Genomic DNA, 18,711 nt, shown 5'->3' with positions numbered 1-18,711 from the left:
ACTTTTAGGACTTGTGTGAAAATCTGATGATGTTTTAGGTCATATTTATGCAGAAATATAGAAAATTCTGAAGGGTTCACAAACTTTCAAGCCTTTCAACCACTATATATATATATATATATATATATATATATATATATATATAAAATAGGACTCCTAACAACCATTTAAGACCCTGTTTATCACAAAAACTGTCAAAAAAAACCAATTAAAGATCCAGATCTGATTTCTGTCCATCCTCCACTGTGAGAAGACAACACAACATTATGGGTCCATTACTGAGAAAGGGAAACAAAGAAGCTGCTGGTGTTTTCAGAACAATGCACTGACCATCCCAGAGTCCAGACCTTAACATCACTGAATGTGTTTACAATTACTTGGTTTGTAAGAAGCAGAAAATGCAACCAACTTCTCAGACAGAACTTTGTAGGAGTGGAATAATAGCCCCACAGATTTCTTAAAAAAAATTAAAACAAGTCCCAGAACAGAAAAATATATATTTGCTGATGTTTCAGTGCAATTTGAAAGAATAACCTATACTAAATGGCCGTTTTGGCTGGAAAAGAAATAAATGGAGGGTGGTCTCCGATGCGTTTGCCATGCAGCACATTGCATCACGGTTAGAATAACCACAAGACAACTTGTCACTGTTGAAAATAAAAAAAAAAACAAAACAAAAAAAAAAACAAAAAAAGAGAACGTTTATTAATCAATAAAGGAATAATTCCAGATTGCCAGCAAATCTTTCAAAGTAAACTAAACAAGGAAAAAAAAAAATCAAAGCAGGGTTAATAAGGCCTGGTAAAACAAAAAAGACAAAATTTTCTTAAAATCAACACAAATAACATAAACATATTTACAAAACAAACAAGACATAAAAAAGTGCATCACGACAAGTAGTGTTAGCATAAGACCAGGAATTTTAAGTACATATTTGTCACCTAAGTATCTTAAGCATGATTTTCATGCCTGATCATTATTTTTTTTAAATAATGCATTTTCTTCCATTTGATCTACTCCAAACCTAGTAATAATCTTAAAGGTTGTCTCCTTCTTGTCAATTTTCGAGACAAAATTACTTTTTTTTTCCCCCTTGCATATTGCACTTTGCACCAAACCAGACACAGACAGTGCCACATGGCTATATGTGCTCAGTGAAAATGTGAGCAATGGAAAATAGGAGAGAATTATGAAGATGCACCTATTTGATGGAGATTATGCATTCTTATTAGTGCAGAAGCTTGCACTCCCCTTTTACAGAGATTATATTTCACAAATATGCCAGTCTCCTGGATAGTTCGAAAGCATCTCTTTGTGCTGCATTTGAGCATGATCCAGTTTGACAGTGGTACATGCTAAGCAGCTTTCACCTCTAAACAGGAAAAGATGGTAGTGTCCAGAATAAAACGATTTACCAGGGGGAGTTACACATGAAAAAGAAAAAAATGCTTATGAAAAAAATGACAATAATTCACCTCACACATCTACATGACATCAGTCGACTTCTTGGACGCAGCTACTACAGAACTGTGCTCTAAATGATGTGAACTAAACCTGTTGCTAGATCTCTAGATTTCAGAGTATGAGTATCTTGTTCATTGTCCATATCATAATCAAACAGAAACCGCATCCAAAAACAGAAATCATTCTTCCAGAAGTAACCACTGCAACAGAAAGAATGTGATTTGTAGTTAGCTCTTGTTGCTTTAGCAACACAGCAGTCCAATAATGAGTCAGAAATGAAAAAGCAGGTGACTGAAGCTGAAGTTCAGCTTAACTCTGTACAGATTTTTTCCCTCAGAATGGCCATTACCCAGTGGTTTAAAAAGTAAGTGAAACACTCTTGACAGAATTCAGGCCTACATGCCCTGCAGCTTATTCAAGTTTATGGACTTGGGAGGGTAACAATGAAAGCCTTGCAAGGAGGGCATTTTCACTCTCAAACCTGCAGAGGAGGAAGGACTGTTAAAGACTGAGAGCTCACAGCCAAGCCACAGAGATGATTTACAGCATTGAGCAGAGCACAGAATTTGACTTGTTAGTAATGCAGTGTGCATCCTTACTCAGTATATACTCTGTACCTCCAGCTTTCATTTCCGTCTTCAAGGATTAATCCAGACTTCTTCACTGCTCTTTTACACTTTCCCAGTTCCATGACAATTGGCATAATATCCAGGTAAACCTAAGTTGGGTTTCATGTAAGTGTCCAATGAAAAATTTTTGTTGCTTATTTTTTTCCTGTATGGGTGATTGAAAATACATTGGTTTAGACGCACCAAGTAACCACATTGATGGAATTAGGAACAAGAGAAATGCACAACACCACCTTTGGTTAGTATTGGCATGCTTCTTTTTGCCTTTGGTTTTACCACACTTCAAACGTTCAGGTTCCAACTTGCAGCTTTTCTCCACTTTTCTTCTTCAGAAAGAAATTCCTTCTTCTTCTTCATCATCATCATCATCATCAGATGACTATCACAGGACTACCATCAGGGTATGCTCAGACACCACAGGCCAAGGCTGACGATTCTCAACAAGCCCACATTCATTTTGTTTCTGGGGTCCTGGCTGAAATTAAGGTCGATTCCTCAATCTATTCACTTTATTACTCATTTGTCAGTGTCCTTCATAGTAGCGGTTCACCTTTTTTCACTCTCTTTAGATTCCACCAATCCGCCCTATCCTATTCTTTGTTTATTCTGTTCGTGTTCCAAGTAAAACAATGAATAATCAGTACTTAAAAAGCACTTCTTCAAATTTGTTTTCTGGAGAAAACTTCTGAACCAAAGAAAGAAAAAGGAAGAAAACCTAATGCAGGAATAGTAACCGACAGTGCAATTTTCTTTTCCTTGCTAGAATCTTCTCAAAGAAAAAAGGACATATTTCTTCCACCTTTTAAAAATCTTTTTTTTGTGTGGTGGGGCCTTTTGCAACAAAAGAACAAAGCAGGTCAAGCTTCTCACTTCTTTTTGTCCTTCTGTTTCTTGTCAGGCTTACGGCCTTCCTCTGCAGCCATGCTGCGAGGCATGATGAGAACACTACCATCAGTACCGTACTGTAGGGAATACTCGCTGGCAGGGTAAGGTCTGCCTTCTTCATCACGCAGCTGGCTCAATACTTCCTGAGAAAGGCTCTCCACCTTCTGCTTCATCTGTCTGATACAGCGCAGGTACTCCACCTTCTCCTTCAGCAGCCGTGCCTTGTCACGCCGCAGATCCTGCACACCTTTTTCAAGGTTGATGATGGTATCCAGCTTGCGTTTGCGACAGTTCTGTGCAGCCATTTTGTTTTTTCCACGCCTCCGGATATCACGAATAAGGGAAAGTTGGGCCTCGCTGAGATGGTGCTTCGACAGGAGCTCGTTGAACTCCTCCACAGGAAGGTTAACAATTTTATCATTGGAAAAGGGAATCTTCATAGCCCTGGCCCGACGTTCATCACGACTGGATTGCTTGTCGATGAAATCCCGTGGTGGCTGCAGTTTTGTTTGTTGCAGTTGCTTGTCTCTGCCCTTTTTACTGCAGGATCCCAGCAACTGAGAATGCTCAGGATATGATGATGATGCCAGTGGTAGATTGTAGGTGTGGTTGTGATTAATGCTGTCCATCTGTGGTAAGCCATGGAAATGAGAGGGATCTTGGTAGCTCATGCGACACAGCTTGCTGTACTCTGGCTGGTAGCCTCCGACAGCTCCCTCCTCTGCTTCAGCTGTGGCCGCTTCTGAATCTGTACTGTATCCCACTGCCCCTTCCTCTGAGAAAGTGGCAGAAGTGGAGGAGGTTGAGGCAGCTGAGGAACAGGATGTCTCCGAGTTGCTGGGAGAGACTGGGCTGTGGCCAGAGTCCAAAGAGAGACCCGAGTCTGAATCAAGCTCATGTTCCAGCTGAGAGGCTTGGGCCTGGCTAAACCCTTCTTCCATGGCAAGGTCGAGCAGGCTAATTTCATCCAGCATGGATTCCTCTAACAGGCTGGTAAAGGGATCAGGCAACACTGGGGTGGAGGTTAGGTTACTGGTGCTGTTGAGAAGCGGTGGCAAGAAGAGACCAGTAAGGTTAGTGGCTCCAAATGTTGAGTTGATGTTAGACGAATTGCTGGATGCAAGCCTAAGCAGGGCAGGTCGCTGCCCTGCAGAGGGATCAAGTTCTGGGTTGAAAAGAGAGGGAAGATCCTGGCTACAGCTTGGGAGAGAGGCCTGGTGGAGGCTCACATCCTGGTTGATGAGACTGGATCGCGAAAGACCAAAATTTGCCACTGTGCCTGATTCTGTGGTATTAGGACCAGTGTTATTTTGGCTGTTTAGGGTGCTGTTCTCTGCTGTATTATTCACGTCCATGTCCTGAAAATGGGGTGGCATATGGCTTGAGACTGTTTAGGTATAATTATGATATATATTACAATAATTATGCCTTAAACTTATGTAAAAATAAATAAATAAAATAAAATAAAAAGTAGTACATACCTGCAGTTCCATGATAGCCATAATATCCTGCCATTGCTGTTCCAGATCCAGTGGTACGTCAGATTGGGGTAAAGAGTCTGGCAACGGAAGCCTCTGAGATGTTGAAGGAACATCTTCAGTTGAACCGCTCAGCTGAGGGGCAGCATCTGTAGCCTGGAACTAATGAAAAAGAAACAGAAGAGACAACAATAATTAGGACATCATTTTCTCAAAAAAAAAAAAAAAAGGAAATAAAAAATTCCTCCCATCACCGATAATACCATTGGAAAAATCAGCTGAGCTTGATGATATGTGACCGATAAAATCCAGACTGCTTTTGAATCTAATGAAACTGGTACCTCTGATTCCTCTCCAAAAGGGAAAGTGGCCTCTAGAAGCCTCAGGCATTCTTGCAGGGACATTGAGGTCTGTGCACCAAGGCTGGAGAGCTGGTTAAAAGAGATAAGAAAGGTCAACACCAACAAGGTCAAATAGCAGACAAACCAATGACACTACTCACATAATCTTATAACTCAGGCATAAATTATAAGCTTAAATTAAAATGGGAAAATACATTAGTACTCAGATTTTTCAAAATTGCTCATGTGCCTTTTCAGTAATTCTTTATCTGATCTATTTTATAAACTGATCCCTTACTAAACAGGTTCCATGCAACATGGGTTCTGTGTTCACACCTGACATATTTGGATTACACCTTAATAACATAATAACTACATGCATTTACATTTGGTGATCAAATTCATCTCCAGTTACTCAGACTGAATATGCACATCAGCATATACAACAATCAGTCAGTGGTACAGTTTCTGCCTTGAAAATTAGAATCTTTCATGCAAGAATTGTTTTCTTATATAGGCTTTACAGCAATGTTTACAAGAAATGTAATGTATGGTAGCACTGAAAAGACAAAAGGAATAAAAATTAACCAAACTGGCACTTTATCTACCTCATGCCTTTAAAGGCTACTGAATTAAACTCAGGAGAAACTCATGTCAAGTGTGGAACGGAAAAAACAGCAATGTCTCCATTTAGTGGTCACAGTCAACTGGACATTTTACCCATAATTAGAACCGGAGAGGTAGGCCCAGTCACAATATTTGGAGGGCTCTGGATATCGAATGTGGCTTGGATAGACCGAGGTATATACAACTGTATAACACCTGGTTAAAATAAAACAAATAGGATAAAACAACTTGTCTGAACAAGGTCCTATTTGGCCATTTTTATTTATGACATAATGTGTAAATAATAAAATCACCTGACACTGTCTAAGGCCTGAAATTTTGATTTTGTTTCAGAAACAGATCTTTCTTGTCATTTGACACTAGAAAAACAACTGCCATGTTAACTCACGGGTCCCCAAATAATGAGTGAATCATTTTCTTTCTACAACATTAAAACCACTACATGTTGTATATTACAGTGCATCACGTGTATTACAGTATATCAATTTATCAGTAAACCTACCACAATGCGGAGTGTAACTACTACAAGAATTCACCTAATTTACTTCAGGCCTGCAGACATTTAGACGTACATGAGCCCTCACAGTACACTGTTATTTATGTTTTTATTGTAGCTCTAGCAGGGAACCAGTGAGAATGGACTCAGACCCAGCTAGACACTGAGACAAAAATCTACTACAACTACTAGTATTAGGAAGGAGAAGGAGAAGGAGAAGACGGAGAAGAAGGAGAAAGAGGAGAAGGAGAAGAAGAAGAATGTTCGAACAAGTTCACAATCAGTGCTAATGTGCTGGTCAACTAGGCTTACAGTGATTGTTACCTGTTCAGGTATGCTCTCTCCAGTCTCTCCATCCACAACAGTCAAGCTCTGACCCTCCTGCAGATTGATTCCATTTCTCCAGTCCTCTCGTACACTTGCCTCCTCGTGCTCCTCATTAGGCTTATCTGCTTCACCATCCTTCTGTCTGTTGCTGTAGTTAAACACTTCCCGTCCAGCCCCGAGGTCAATATCCTGCCTCCAGAGGATATCTATAAGGTCTATGTCCTAAAGAAAATATACATGACAGACTTAACAACATGACACTGAGCAACCAAAAGGAGAAACTGAGTCAATCCCAGCCAGACACCAGAAGATGTTACACTGTGGTTCATCTTAATTTTTGAATGGAGAAGTGGTATGGCAGCAGTTTAGAAGTAAATGTACCATTACTCATTACCCAGTTACATTGAGAGTGAAATTCTTTACAGCACAAAGATTTTCCCTATAGGCCTACAGTAAGGTCAAATGACAAGCAGGTGACCTTCTTCTGAAGGACAAACGAAATAAAAAATTACAGCTCGAGTTGAGCATTAAAATGATCTATGTTTTTATCACTTTAGTTTGTTGTGTGGATTGTTACATTTGGTTGCATTAGGTAAAAATAAAGGATAAATCCCTGGGAGTGCCATGATAAGGGCAGAACTGTACAACAGTTCTACCTGCTCCTAATAATACAGGGTTTATTTCTATACTTCTATAGTCTTCTATCCATATTTGTACCATAAACTACTCTATTTTAGATTTATATATTGAAACAGGGGGTATATATATATATATATATATATATATATATATATATATAAAGCATATCTGACACTGTGGGGGAGATAACAGTAGGCCACACCCTTTCTAGCCATTGTAGGCAAGACTTAGTTTAGGGTACTGAAGTGACTCATCTGTGTTAGTGTGATATGTATGATGGTATTAGAAAGGAGGAGCACTGACAAGTATCATGACAGCTACAGACATATAAAAACATGAATTAATAAATACTATACCTCTTTAGAAAGATCATCGTTATCCTCTCTGTCTGCTTGCTCCTGGCTGTTCTCAGGTGCCACTGCACCCAAACTGTCCTCTCCACTAAGGCTGTAGGTCGACTCAGAAGCACTGCCGGCCCCTCTCATGGCCGAGGCTTCAGGGTTGTTCACATCCTCCAGACTACCCCCATTGTCCAGGGCAATGCTGGGACCGGACTGGCTGGTTGCAGACACCACAGTCTCTGGGTCACGGTGCACCAACCAAGCACTCAGCTCAGTACTGGGCACGCGCAGGTGATCTAGAGAGTGCACCTGGTTCAGTAGCTGACGAATGGCAAAAAAGTGGTCCAGGTCCACACTTTTTGGATGGATGCCATAGCCGTCCAGGGTGTTGCGGAGGTTGTGGAACTGCGTCTGGGTGTAGGCTGAGCTAGGGCCCAGGATAATTTCACGGAGCGGGGGAAGCTGATTGCTTAAGTAGGTGTCCACGTCCACCCGCACCCCAATGAGACTCAGGAGGATAGTGAACTGAATCAGACCCTCTGTGAAGTACTTTTTCAGGTAAAGCATTTCTTTGCAAAGGAAACAAAAATGAAAACAAAAAACAAAAACAAAAATCTAACACAAACAAGGGTAAGGCTGGAACACTTGCAGTCAGTGTTTTGTATAATCCATAAGAGGAATAAAAATGTAAAGAAGACACAATAAAAAAAGATTATTTCCTGTTTTCACACAGACATTGGCCTGTTACACATAGGCAACAAAAAAATCTAAAGGAAAATGAATGACGGTTCCTATGCCCTCAGCGGCGAATGTCTACTCTATCAAGCAGACACCTGGATCCACCATTTAGTTTTCAGTCTCTCAAAGCTTTTCCGATCTGCACAGGGTGGAAACAACAAAAGAAACAAACAGACATCAGCAAAAGCTCTATTACACTGAGTTTCTGTCAGAGGCAGTACAGGATGAATGTATACTGAATACTAGTTTTAGTTATACAGGCTGTTGAGCGCCAGAGCGGCGTTAACGGTTCCATCATCATCATCATCACACCCACCCGCATTTCACCCAGGACAAGCAACCACAACCACACACGAACGTTTTTTCCACGTACAGTATGAACAAAGAACAAGTCAGAGCTCGTTTCCTGACCAATGGCCGCTTCCTACAAGCCTCTTCACTCTTTCCTAAAAAACCACACGGCACGATTTATTTTGCCCAACGTCCAGGAAGCGCTCTCCAACACTTCCGCTATGAGCGCTCGGCAACGACGTTAGCAACAAGTGGCGCAGCGGTGACTGATTGGTTCAGGAGATTTTCACCAACCAATCACAGGAGTCAGACCAGCGCCTGCCACATCTCTGAGCCAATGGGAGCGCTCCGGAGGCGGGTTTTAATAAAGGGACACTACCGGGGCCGTTCCGTAAATGAAAACAACTTAAACTACTGTAAACATTTGTCTGTTAATTACGTGGACATAGGCACGTGCACGTTGAAAACACTTTCATTCTAATTCTGACAAAACTGCTAAATGGACGTATAACACCACTTTTGGGGTGAACCACACGCTTGCTTTTTGACAACTAGCTAGCTTAGCCGCTCAGCTGCCCGCTATCTGTCTGTGAGGCTAACCGGCTAACTGTCCCGGCTGTACGCCTGTTTTCATACTTACTTGAAGAGATTACTGATACAAAGATGTCAGCGCCTGGATGTTACACATTAATAGCATTCCTTAATCACATCAGCAAAAAGCAACTTCTTGTCCATAGATTTCCCTAATGTTGTCATAGCCCGCTCGTCTTGGATGGCCCACCATGACTTGCAAAATTTCCCCCCTCGCCGACAAGTTCCCCGCTGGAGGAGCACGCCTGAGCAGAGCGCATGCGTAGAATATTCCAGGGCGCAGGTCTGAATGAGATCATTAATCAGAAAAATATATAAACAGCGAATCCGCCCCTCTGACAAAATCACCCATAGCTGTCTAATTATCGCACGTGGAAAAGGTTTATCATGTTTAGCGTATTTTAAAAGCTTTTCTCCACGAGAAAAAGGTTTTAAAAGGGTTTCCTCCACAAGTTTCTCCACGAGTTCACACAACTCATTCATCAGCCCATCAAAAGCTGTGTGGAAAGCGAGGTTTAATTTGAGTTACGAGCGGTTTAATATCAGAATGGTTCCTCATAAATTTCTAACAAATGGTCGAACGTGTAAGGACTTTCTCGTTCTAGTGAATGAATTGAATACGTTTTCACATAATTTGTACACATTTGTATATTTTATACTATATTTTGTAAAAAAAAAAAAAAAGTAGCTGCCTTTACTGTTTTGATTTGTTTAATTATCTACGTTTTGACAAGTCCTCTTAAGACAAACTCCAATCATTTTCCAGAATTTCCAAATAATCCTAACGAGATGTAAAAGTCCTTCAGAGTTTTTGGTGTGAAATGGTGTTTGCAGAGAAACTCAGATTTTTAAACAATGGTAGTGATAGGAGCTCTCGACATTTACAGTCCAGGTATAGCCGTTTTATTTGCTATTCAAAACGACCAGTTGACCTACAACTGAGAGACAATTCTCTAGAACGGCACATTTTATATCAAACCATTCCGAATAACGTTCTTATTGATTTAATCATGTTGAATTTTTGAAATGGAAAAAAAAATCTGTCAAATTCCCCTTTAAGTCTCCAAAACACAGTCACATGTACTATGAAAGAAATGGTGGTATCACATGTGTAAATTGTTTGCTTACAATTTCAGTGTTTCTAAATAAGCCTTCTACATTTGGCCTAAATTATGTGTATTGTTGCATGAAAAGCAGAAGCACAGTTATACCAAAGTCTTGAACTCAGAATACTGTCTATTAAAACAAGCATATAGGTTTAATCAGTGGATTCAAGTTTTACTGGGTCACTTGTCACTATTGGAAAGCCTCTGTTGCACCACTCAGGACTGACCATCAAGTTGCAGTATTTTCTGACTGGGGCTTTAAATGAGTAGGCTAGTGCAGGAGGATAAAGGACAGGATTTGGGAAACTCTGACCTGTACAATGCTTCTCGAAAAGTTGCCACCAGGTGGCAATGATGTGCAAATGATGTGCAAGTGTAAAAGGCAAAAAAAAGTAAATATAACATGAAACACTGTGACTGTACTGTGAATGGTACTGTAATGAATAAACTTGGTTTACATTGTTTCACATTATATAAGAGGTGTGAAGCTGAGATGAGAGACTGTAGATCAGTTTCACAAAGGCTCAGTTAAGCTGTTAAAAATGCCTAGTTGTGCAAGAGTTGAGGCCCTACAAAGATGTTTGAGCCATTATCCGGTAAGAGACCATGAAAGATCTGCTGCACCACAGATATCTCTTGCCTAAGGTTATCTCTGTATCTGTTAAAAGACAGCGTTTCACAGAAACGTCTCCCTGTTCTAGGAACATCTGTTAATATCTGAAATTCTTGGAAAGCAGTACTAGCGTGATTGTATTTGATCGCAATCACACTCTTTCTTCTGAGAATCATACTTCTTCATTGATCCATGCAATCACGGTGGCTTGGTGCATATCTTAATCATAAAGAAAAAGTCACCACGTGAATGTAACAGTTAATCAATTAGAACAAAGTCTTTAATAGGCCAACTAAAGAAGAAATCAGTTTGATCTACACAACGTACACCAGCCACAATTAAATAATGAATATGAGCTCAAAGTGCAGACTTTACGTCCAAATCAGGTAAATGGTGTACAAATTATAATCATTTTCAAACGTTTATCCCGCCCATTTTTAGGGACTTACAAAGTAGCTGGACTACTGACTGCTTAGCTGTGTCTTTGCCCATGTTTGTGGTATTTGTTTTGTTATTTTACTTAAAAGCAAGCCGATAAACTGTTTAGTGTGACATTTGCATTTGGAATCTGTTGCAGTTTACTGTTAATAGTAGTCTAAAGAACTGTTGCTGCCAGTGAAGCAAGCCATCATTTGGCTATAAAAATGTGGCTAAATCAACTATTTGGTACATTTTAAATGGAAAGATTTAGATCAAGAACACCCTTGAGGAGGTAACTGTATCTATGTCAAAGTCAACAATTTAGAGAAGATTTTAGCAGAGTAAATACAGAGGAACTACAACAAGATGTAAACCTTTGGTAAGCCTCAAAAACAGGAAGCCCAGATAAGAGTTTGCCAAAAAATATTTTTAAAGCCTGTACAGTTCTGGTACAACATTTATGGATAGATGACATATAGATCAACTTGTACCAGATTGATAGGAAAAGAGGGGTATGGAGGAGGAAAAGAACTGCTCATGACCCAAAGCATACTGCCAAGTCCTTAAATATATGGACGTTGACAACAATATTGTTATTTTATGTGTCTACCACAGCAAACTGGAGATTAAATTAATGAATGAGTGTTTGAATGAGCTTTTAAAGTTTTATTTAAGGGCTCTTACATCCAAATCAGGTAGTGTCAGAATTCCAGCCATTTTTTATACATAGCACCCCCTCACCCTCATCTCCAAAACAAACACATTTTTAGAGGCTCAAAATGAATTAAACTAACAAACATAATTGAGAAATAAATAGCAATGAGTCATTTTTAAAAGATGATTGCAAATCCTTTGCAGTCAATGATGGCATGAAGTCTGGAACCCACAGAGTTCACCAGTAAAGTTTTGCCATGTCACACATTTTTATTAAGTGACACTTTTTAATCCCACAAATGGGGAAATTACACCTCTGCATTTAACATATCCATGAAGTGAAACACCACATACACACTAGTAAGCACACTTGCCCAGAGCAGTGGGCAGCAATTGGGGGTTGTTTTACTCAAGGACACCTCAGTCATGGACTGTTGGCGCTGGGGATCGAACCAGCGACCTTCCGGTCGCAGGGCCAGTTCCCTAACCGCCAGCCCACGACTGTCCTAGTTTCTTCAGTTGCTGCACCTGTTTCTTCAGACCTGTTTGTGTCTTGGGATATTTTACTTTCAGTCTTGCTTTCAGTAAGAGAAATGCATACTCATTTGGATTGAGGTCAGGTGATTGACCTGTTCCATTGGCAGCCATACATGCCATGACACTACCTCCACCATGCTTGAGAGATGAGGCGGTATACTTTGGATCATGAGTAGTTCCTTCCCCCCATCGTTCTGGTAAAAGGTCTTTGTATCATCTGTGTATTAGATGTTGTTTCAGAACTGTACATACGTTTTTTCCTTTGTTTTTTTTTTTAAACTCTAACTTGGGCTTCCTGTTTTTGAAGTTACCATTGATTGACATCTTGTGGTAAACCCTCTGTATTTACTCTGGTGTAGTCCTCTCTTGATTTTTTTTACTTTGACACAGATACACAAATGTTTACTGTGGTCTTGTGGGTCTTTTGATGTTTCTGAACTCAGTGGTAAACTTTCTTTTCAAGAAAGAAAGTACCAAAACATTGACTTGGCCACAACTTATGCTTTTCCTATCTCTCTGATGGGTTTATTTTTAATTTCCACCCTGATGATAGTTTGCTTCACTGGCAGCAACAGACCTCTGGGCTAGTTCATTCCTACAGATGCCAACTGCAAATGCCACAAGTCATTCTATTGTCCAATTACTTCTGAGCCCTTACAACAGAATAGAAACTATGTATAAAAATGGCTGTAATTCATTCACTGTTCACCCAATTTGGATGTAAACACCGTCATATTAAAACTAAATTAAAACAGAACGTCTGCACTTTGAGCTCATATTCATTATTTAGAGTGTGCTGTGGTAGACAGCTAAAAAACAATAACTTAGCCAGCATCCAAATATTAAGGGATTGGACTGTAAGTGAACTTAAATGGGTGTATATTAAAATTTCTATTGAGACTGTTATACAATGAATAAGGGTCACTGGTCTACTGGTATCCACATACATTGGTCAGCCACAATATTAAAACCACCTAATTGTTCATTTTATCAGCTTGACTTTCTTAGAAGCCTGTTGCCCTATTCTTCAATTGTCAGGATCCCCACAGGACCCCCATAGAACAGCTAATATTTGGGTGGTGGATCATTCTCAGCACTGTGCATGTTGCGCTGGTAAGAGTCGATCAGACTCAGTGCTGCAGGAGTTTTAAACACTCTGTCCACACATTGTCCACTCTATCAGACACACCTACCTTGTTGGTCTACCTTGTTGAAGTTAAATCAGAGACAGTAGCTGTCCTGTTGCTGCACAGTTTGCGTTGGTCACCCATCAGTAGTGATAGGACCCTTCCCACAGGATCCTTTTGGCTGGTGGATTATTCTCAGTCCAGCAGTGACACTGAGGTGTTTAAAAACTCCAGCAGCACTGCTATGTCTGATCCATCCAGACCAGCCCAACACACACTAACACACCACCACGTCAGGACCACTGCTGTAAGAATGATACACCAGCCAAACAATTCTCTGTGGGGGGCTAACAGAGTATGCTGAGAAACAGATGGACTACAGTCTGTAACTGCACAAAGTGCTTCTATATGGTAAGCGGGGCTGATAAAATGTACAATGAGTGTAGAAACCAGGAGGTGTTTTCAGTGTTAGTGCTTATAATTAGGGTTTAAATCTCGTCAGGGCCTTAAACATTGAACAGAGTTCACCTGCAGAAGGTCTAGGCTTCCAATTCAGATTAGAGTGACACCAGCGACCACAAGCTGAAGCTGTTAAACTATAACTGTCTCTCTTAAATCACAATCTAGAGGTATCTTGTTGACATCCAGGGTGTGTGAGCAGGCCTGCCACTAATGATTTCTGTCGACGCCCTGGAGGCTTTTGAGTTCATATTTCTGGCGAATCTAACTTCCCCAAGCTGCAGGTAGAAGTGCACCCTAACGACCCTAACGTTCACCCCGGGGGGACAAAACGGGTGAAATCCGTGTAGAAACACACGCCTCTAGCACTTTAAAGCTCACACACGAGCTATTTTGCACAGTCTGCGGAGAGAGAAAGAGAGAGGGGAGAGTAAGATCACGTCCACGTCCTGTTGATCGCTGAGGATCTCCTCTGAGCTCTTTAAAGAGATGGAGCCGAGCCTCTGCCACGTTACGCTACGGTGCATTTGCTCCAGCAGCAGCGCGTGCCCTGTGATTTGTCCGTGTGAGCTAAGCGCCGTCTCACGGAGCTCCGAAGTGCTCGAACTAAAGTAGAATCGTCGCCAACAAGATAGTTTTCTCCACGGGATCGGTGTCGTTATCCCAGGGATTTAAAAAGAAGAGGGCTAGCTGGCTTTCTTTCTGTGTTGTTGTTTTTTTTCTCCTTGTTTAATTTGGCGAGGGAGCGTTGTGCATCATGCAGAGGGGGCACAGTTTCTCTGAGCGCAAATAAAATAATGGGAGAGAAATGAGAAGGAAAACAAAAGCGAAGCGAATTCCCGACTACGAAAATGAAGAGGACGAGGAGGAAGAACAAAAAGCGGACGCATTCGATGTAAGATATGATGATGGAGACGTTTCTGAGCGTGTTTTGTGGCGGCTCTTCTTTTGCTTTGTTGCTATTATTGGAATTATTTGGTCTCAAAAGAATAATGCGAATCCCACCAATTGACTGTCCAACAGCCCGGGCTGCAGAAACGAAGAAAACAAATGTATCCTGCCAAAGAGCGAGCAGAGGGGAATTCATCATCAGCCACGGCTCTCCAGAAGTTAGATATGAAGGTTTGAGCTTTTTTTTTTTTTTTAAAAACTAACGTTGGTGTTTAGTGTTTGTTTTCATCCTGGCGGAAATCTGGACATTTCACACCAACGACTGACTGAACGGTTACTTTTTACGGGTTAAGAGGTCTGTAGGCGAACCCCAGCATAGTATCTTACAGATCATTTATTGTTCGCTCTTGTACTTTTCTTGCACCAGTGCAAACCCAGAGAGAGCAATAAGCGATGATCTCCAGCCAGCAGTGGTGTGAGGCAGGGCAGGCAGCCATGCCTGCTTGCTAATGGAGAACAATAGGGTAAAGCATGGTGTACATCAAGTACACAGCATATCAACAGCCCAGCAAACATCTTCACTAAAACACTTTTCCAAAAGGCTAAATCGTCAGGCTGCCTTTACTGTGGTTGGACCGAAATCTGCTGTGATTTTTAAAAGCAACTTGAGATTCAATTTAAAACGCCCTGTCACTTCACATTGTATCTGCTTTAGAAGTTGGTACAATATGTTGGTGCCTGTTTTAATGTCCTCTGTCTTGTTCTGATAGGGTTATGAGTTTGACTGCTCTCTTGCAGACAACTTCAGTGACAGTCACTCCACCTCTGAGGTAAGATGAAACCTGCAGCGCAGGTGCACTCAGCTTTGTGCACACCTGACTTGTGGTACTTTATACCAGCATGAGCCCTGCTGTTTCTGTTTGTAGCAGGAGGCTGATTATTTGCAGTCTTATTCGAAGATGGAGCTAATTGCGATGGTCCTATGCATGCAGAGGGAAATGGAGAGCTTGAAGGAACAACTTAGGTGCCTTACAGGTGAGACACACATTTTTTTTTTTTTTTTTTTTTTTTGATGTGTGAAGTGTTACGAATTGCTTCCTAAAGCTTATTGACCCTTTTTGTAAATATTGCAGGTTATTGTGTGTATTTATGGCCTTTTCTCGGATTAAATTGTCATATCTGTGGCCCATGAAAAAAGCCAGTTTAGTCTATGCTAAAGAGTAATCCAGGTCTCTGAAATCAGATCTTGGAGTTACAGCCATCATTGCAGGCTTTAAAGGCACATTTTAGCTGCGTGACATAAAATGATCTGAAAATGTCTAAAATGATTTGCTTTCATGTTGAATTTTTCAACACCAGCATGTGGAAAGCTGGCCAAAAACATTGAGGCCCTGATCGAGAAGACCCAGATGTGGCCTAATGGGGATAAGAAGCCCTCTCTCGCAGTCTCCCCCAGCCCAGTGAGAGTGCCTGTGGAAGTGGAGGCTTTGATGCCAACTATGCTGTGTGCCCCCACTGTTCTGAATGGGCAGTGGGTCAAACAGGAGACTGTGACACAGAAACCTAATGAGACCTCCCACAGGGACGGGCTCTTCTCAGAGGTACCCCTGTTATTCTGGTTAACGTCTAAGTTGTTTTGATTCATTTGGATTGTTAATTTTGGTTTCGATTTTTTTGGGTTCACATTAAGGTTTACACTCTAATCTGTTAAGAAAGGTTTACTGAAGAATCTGCTTTTCACAGTTTTCCCCCCTCACCCTGAACATAGTTGATTGGGCGAGACCGTTTTTTCATCCGAAGTTTACTACACTACTTCTTTAGCTTTGTGCTGGAGTAAACATGCTTATGTAGCTGAAAAAGGAAGTCGGTCAATCCACTGCAAAACTTAAGAAGCAAACTCTGGACACCAAACAGTTGTCTTGGAGTACATGGAAAATTGTGTGAAGTTACTTTTTCAGTGAACCACTCCTTCAAGTTTCTACTTCTGGTACCCAAAAGAGACATTTTGTCATTTCAGTTCATCACTCCTGAGCTTTTGGAGAGATGTAACACAGGAACCACTGCTCAGAAGTTGACCAATGACCTGCTCCGTGGACTTTATGAAAGAGATTGCCTGGCCTCACATTCAATCTCTGGTGTCGTGTACAACAAGAGGGGTCAGCCTAAACCTGCCCTGCCCACTGAAGAGGTCCAGGCCATCCTGAGTAAGTATCTTCACTGTTTGTGCTATAGTTTATACTCTGGTAGAATCCTGAAAACAATGGCCCATATTTATGGGTGAGGAAAAAGTTTATGCTGTCTTTGTCCATATGGCGATGTCCATACAGTAAGCTGTAAAAGGAAATGAATTGTGCTGTGTATAAGCCAGAATAGGCCATTGAATATGCTATAAAACATAAAGCTTGAATATATTTACTGGAAATGCTGAAAGGCTTGTCTGTGCTTAGTTGAAATGCTCAAAGATTCCCTTTCTTTTGCATACACCTGCTCAGGAACATTATTCAGTAGATCATCATTTAGATTATGCAGGTTTATTGTTATTCATGGCATGCTATAATCTTTATAATAATCTCTTTCAGGAACTGTCCAGTATTTTTTTCCTGGGAAGACTGATGCAGAGATTAAGGGCTACATCCGTCAGAAACTGCAAAATGAAGCGAAACGCTTGAGGAAAAAACCTCCACTTCCTGGCCCAGAGTCTAGAACTCTGAGTCAACCTTGCCCAAGATCAAGTGCTAATCACTTGGATTGATTGGACAAAAGTCAAATGTTTGATTAGTAGTCATGAGTTTTGTGTCATCCAATGAGCTAGCCTTATTCAGTGTTAAAAAGGATCAAGAGATCAAAATTTCTTGACTCAAAGTTGATAAGAGATGAGTATCTGTATAAATATATATATCATGTTATATTTGAAATGTCCTTGAGAATGTCACAATCACTTGCAATAGTTGTTTGGCTACTGGTCGTTGTGATGTCAAAATGCAAATAAAAGGGTTTGAATTGAGTTCAGATGTTGCATTCACCAAGGTCTCCTGTTAAGAGCACAGTCAATAGGATTAGATATCAATGATGTGAGTCTGTAAACATTTATTTTTTATGTTTTGTATTTAACAGCTGTGTAGTTGCTACACTGCACAATGTCAGAAGGTGTGAACATTATTTTCATTGTATTTTAAATGTATTTCTTACTCTCATGGTCCCTATGACTCAAACGTAGCTTTATGTATGTTATCTTTTGTTATTAAATCATGGAAAAGAAAGCACATTAGATGTTCTAATATTTGCATTTTCCTTAACTGTCTTGTGTGGTATATATCCATATTCCTTCTTGATCATAACTGGATGTACATGAGAGAGATGTGAGAGATACTGGGTATATTAGTGTGTAAAAACCCCTGCGAATGTGGGCTATGGAGAACAATGTGTGCTGCATGTGGAGAGCTGGTGAGATGGAGGTAATCAATGACTGAGCGACACAAGCAGAGTGACAACAGCAGGGGTGCTGGGCCAGTTGTCTTGGCAACCCCAGCCTTCTGGGCCACAGCAGTCTGGGTCTTACCCTGGCCAGTGCCTCCGAGCATCTGCCCACTGCAGGGACAAGGGGAATTGCGGCAAACAAATAAGGAAGCAATGGCAGAATGAAAGACTTTGGGGGGACCTGAAGAAATCAGGTCCATCACCCAATGAGGAGAAGGCAGTTAATTCATAATCAGCATGAGGATGCTGTTGTGGTGAGCTTTTGATGAATATCTGGCTCTTTGTCTTAATATTCTCCTCTTGTCTACTGGGAAAACAAAGTGTTTGCAATGGCTGCTGTTGAGGTTTGGTGAGTCTGGCCTGATGGATAGCTCAGACAATGACTGGGCAGAGCACAGCCCCTCTGCTTATCATAAGCCTCATCAGAGAGGGGGAGTAGGAGGAGGTAGACAAAGAAAGGGGACAGACATCTGTGTGTGTGTGTGTGTCAAAAGCTAGAGCAATAACAGCAAAATACTAGATGAGAGGTCGAGACTAATAAATGTTTTTGCTGAATGTGACCTAGATAAGACCATGGAGT

At 41.0% G+C, this 18,711-nt stretch overlaps 2 protein-coding genes across 5 annotated transcripts; one reads left to right on the top strand and one right to left on the bottom strand.

The window, feature by feature from the left end:
* Positions 1–644: 644 nt before the first annotated feature.
* Positions 645–9,092, bottom strand: nfe2l1b (nuclear factor, erythroid 2-like 1b). Of its 3 annotated transcripts, none has more exons than XM_017695934.2 (6): positions 8,897–9,092; positions 7,243–8,104; positions 6,245–6,469; positions 4,798–4,887; positions 4,460–4,618; positions 645–4,336 (listed from the first exon to the last, which is right to left on the bottom strand). In XM_017695934.2, exons 2-6 carry the CDS (start codon positions 7,792–7,794, stop codon positions 2,960–2,962), a joined length of 2,403 nt encoding a protein of 800 aa, XP_017551423.1. In that variant the 5' UTR covers positions 7,795–8,104; positions 8,897–9,092; the 3' UTR covers positions 645–2,959. The 3 variants fall into 3 exon arrangements, with proteins under 3 accessions (XP_017551423.1, XP_017551426.1, XP_017551425.1); XM_017695937.2 differs by lacking the exon at positions 8,897–9,092 and adding an exon at positions 8,339–8,481; XM_017695936.2 differs by lacking the exon at positions 8,897–9,092 and adding an exon at positions 8,282–8,403.
* Positions 9,093–13,944: 4,852 nt separating this feature from the next.
* si:ch211-194k22.8 lies at positions 13,945–17,659 on the top strand. 2 transcript variants are annotated; one of them, XM_017695872.2, is made up of 7 exons: positions 13,945–14,658; positions 14,787–14,885; positions 15,425–15,484; positions 15,584–15,689; positions 16,014–16,255; positions 16,672–16,858; positions 17,234–17,659. In XM_017695872.2, exons 1-7 carry the CDS (start codon positions 14,572–14,574, stop codon positions 17,404–17,406), a joined length of 954 nt encoding a protein of 317 aa, XP_017551361.1. In that variant the 5' UTR covers positions 13,945–14,571; the 3' UTR covers positions 17,407–17,659. The 2 variants fall into 2 exon arrangements, with proteins under 2 accessions (XP_017551361.1, XP_017551360.1); XM_017695871.2 differs by having other exon boundaries at positions 13,947–14,658; positions 15,581–15,689.
* The last annotated feature ends 1,052 nt before the right edge of the window (positions 17,660–18,711 follow it).

This window comes from Pygocentrus nattereri, chromosome 13 (genome assembly GCF_015220715.1).
Source record: "Pygocentrus nattereri isolate fPygNat1 chromosome 13, fPygNat1.pri, whole genome shotgun sequence".
NCBI classification, from domain to species: domain Eukaryota; kingdom Metazoa; phylum Chordata; class Actinopteri; order Characiformes; family Serrasalmidae; genus Pygocentrus; species Pygocentrus nattereri.
This window is presented reverse-complemented; position numbering and strand designations above follow the sequence as displayed.

What these genes read in the sequence shown, in the direction of transcription:
- nfe2l1b (XM_017695934.2), bottom strand. Translation starts at nt 7,794, where the DNA reads ATGCTTTACCTGAAAAAGTACTTCACAGAGGGTCTGATTCAGTTCACT. An exon ending in ACGATGATCTTTCTAAAGAG is followed by an intron (nt 6,470 to 7,242) that starts GTATAGTATTTA and finishes TATTTTCTTTAG; the next exon opens with GACATAGACCTTATAGATAT. An exon ending in TGGCTATCATGGAACTGCAG is followed by an intron (nt 4,337 to 4,459) that starts GTATGTACTACT and finishes CCCCATTTTCAG; the next exon opens with GACATGGACGTGAATAATAC.
- si:ch211-194k22.8 (XM_017695871.2), top strand. Translation starts at nt 14,572, where the DNA reads ATGAGAAGGAAAACAAAAGCGAAGCGAATTCCCGACTACGAAAATGAA. An exon ending in TCCAGAAGTTAGATATGAAG is followed by an intron (nt 14,886 to 15,424) that starts GTTTGAGCTTTT and finishes TTGTTCTGATAG; the next exon opens with GGTTATGAGTTTGACTGCTC. An exon ending in ACAACTTAGGTGCCTTACAG is followed by an intron (nt 15,690 to 16,013) that starts GTGAGACACACA and finishes TTTCAACACCAG; the next exon opens with CATGTGGAAAGCTGGCCAAA.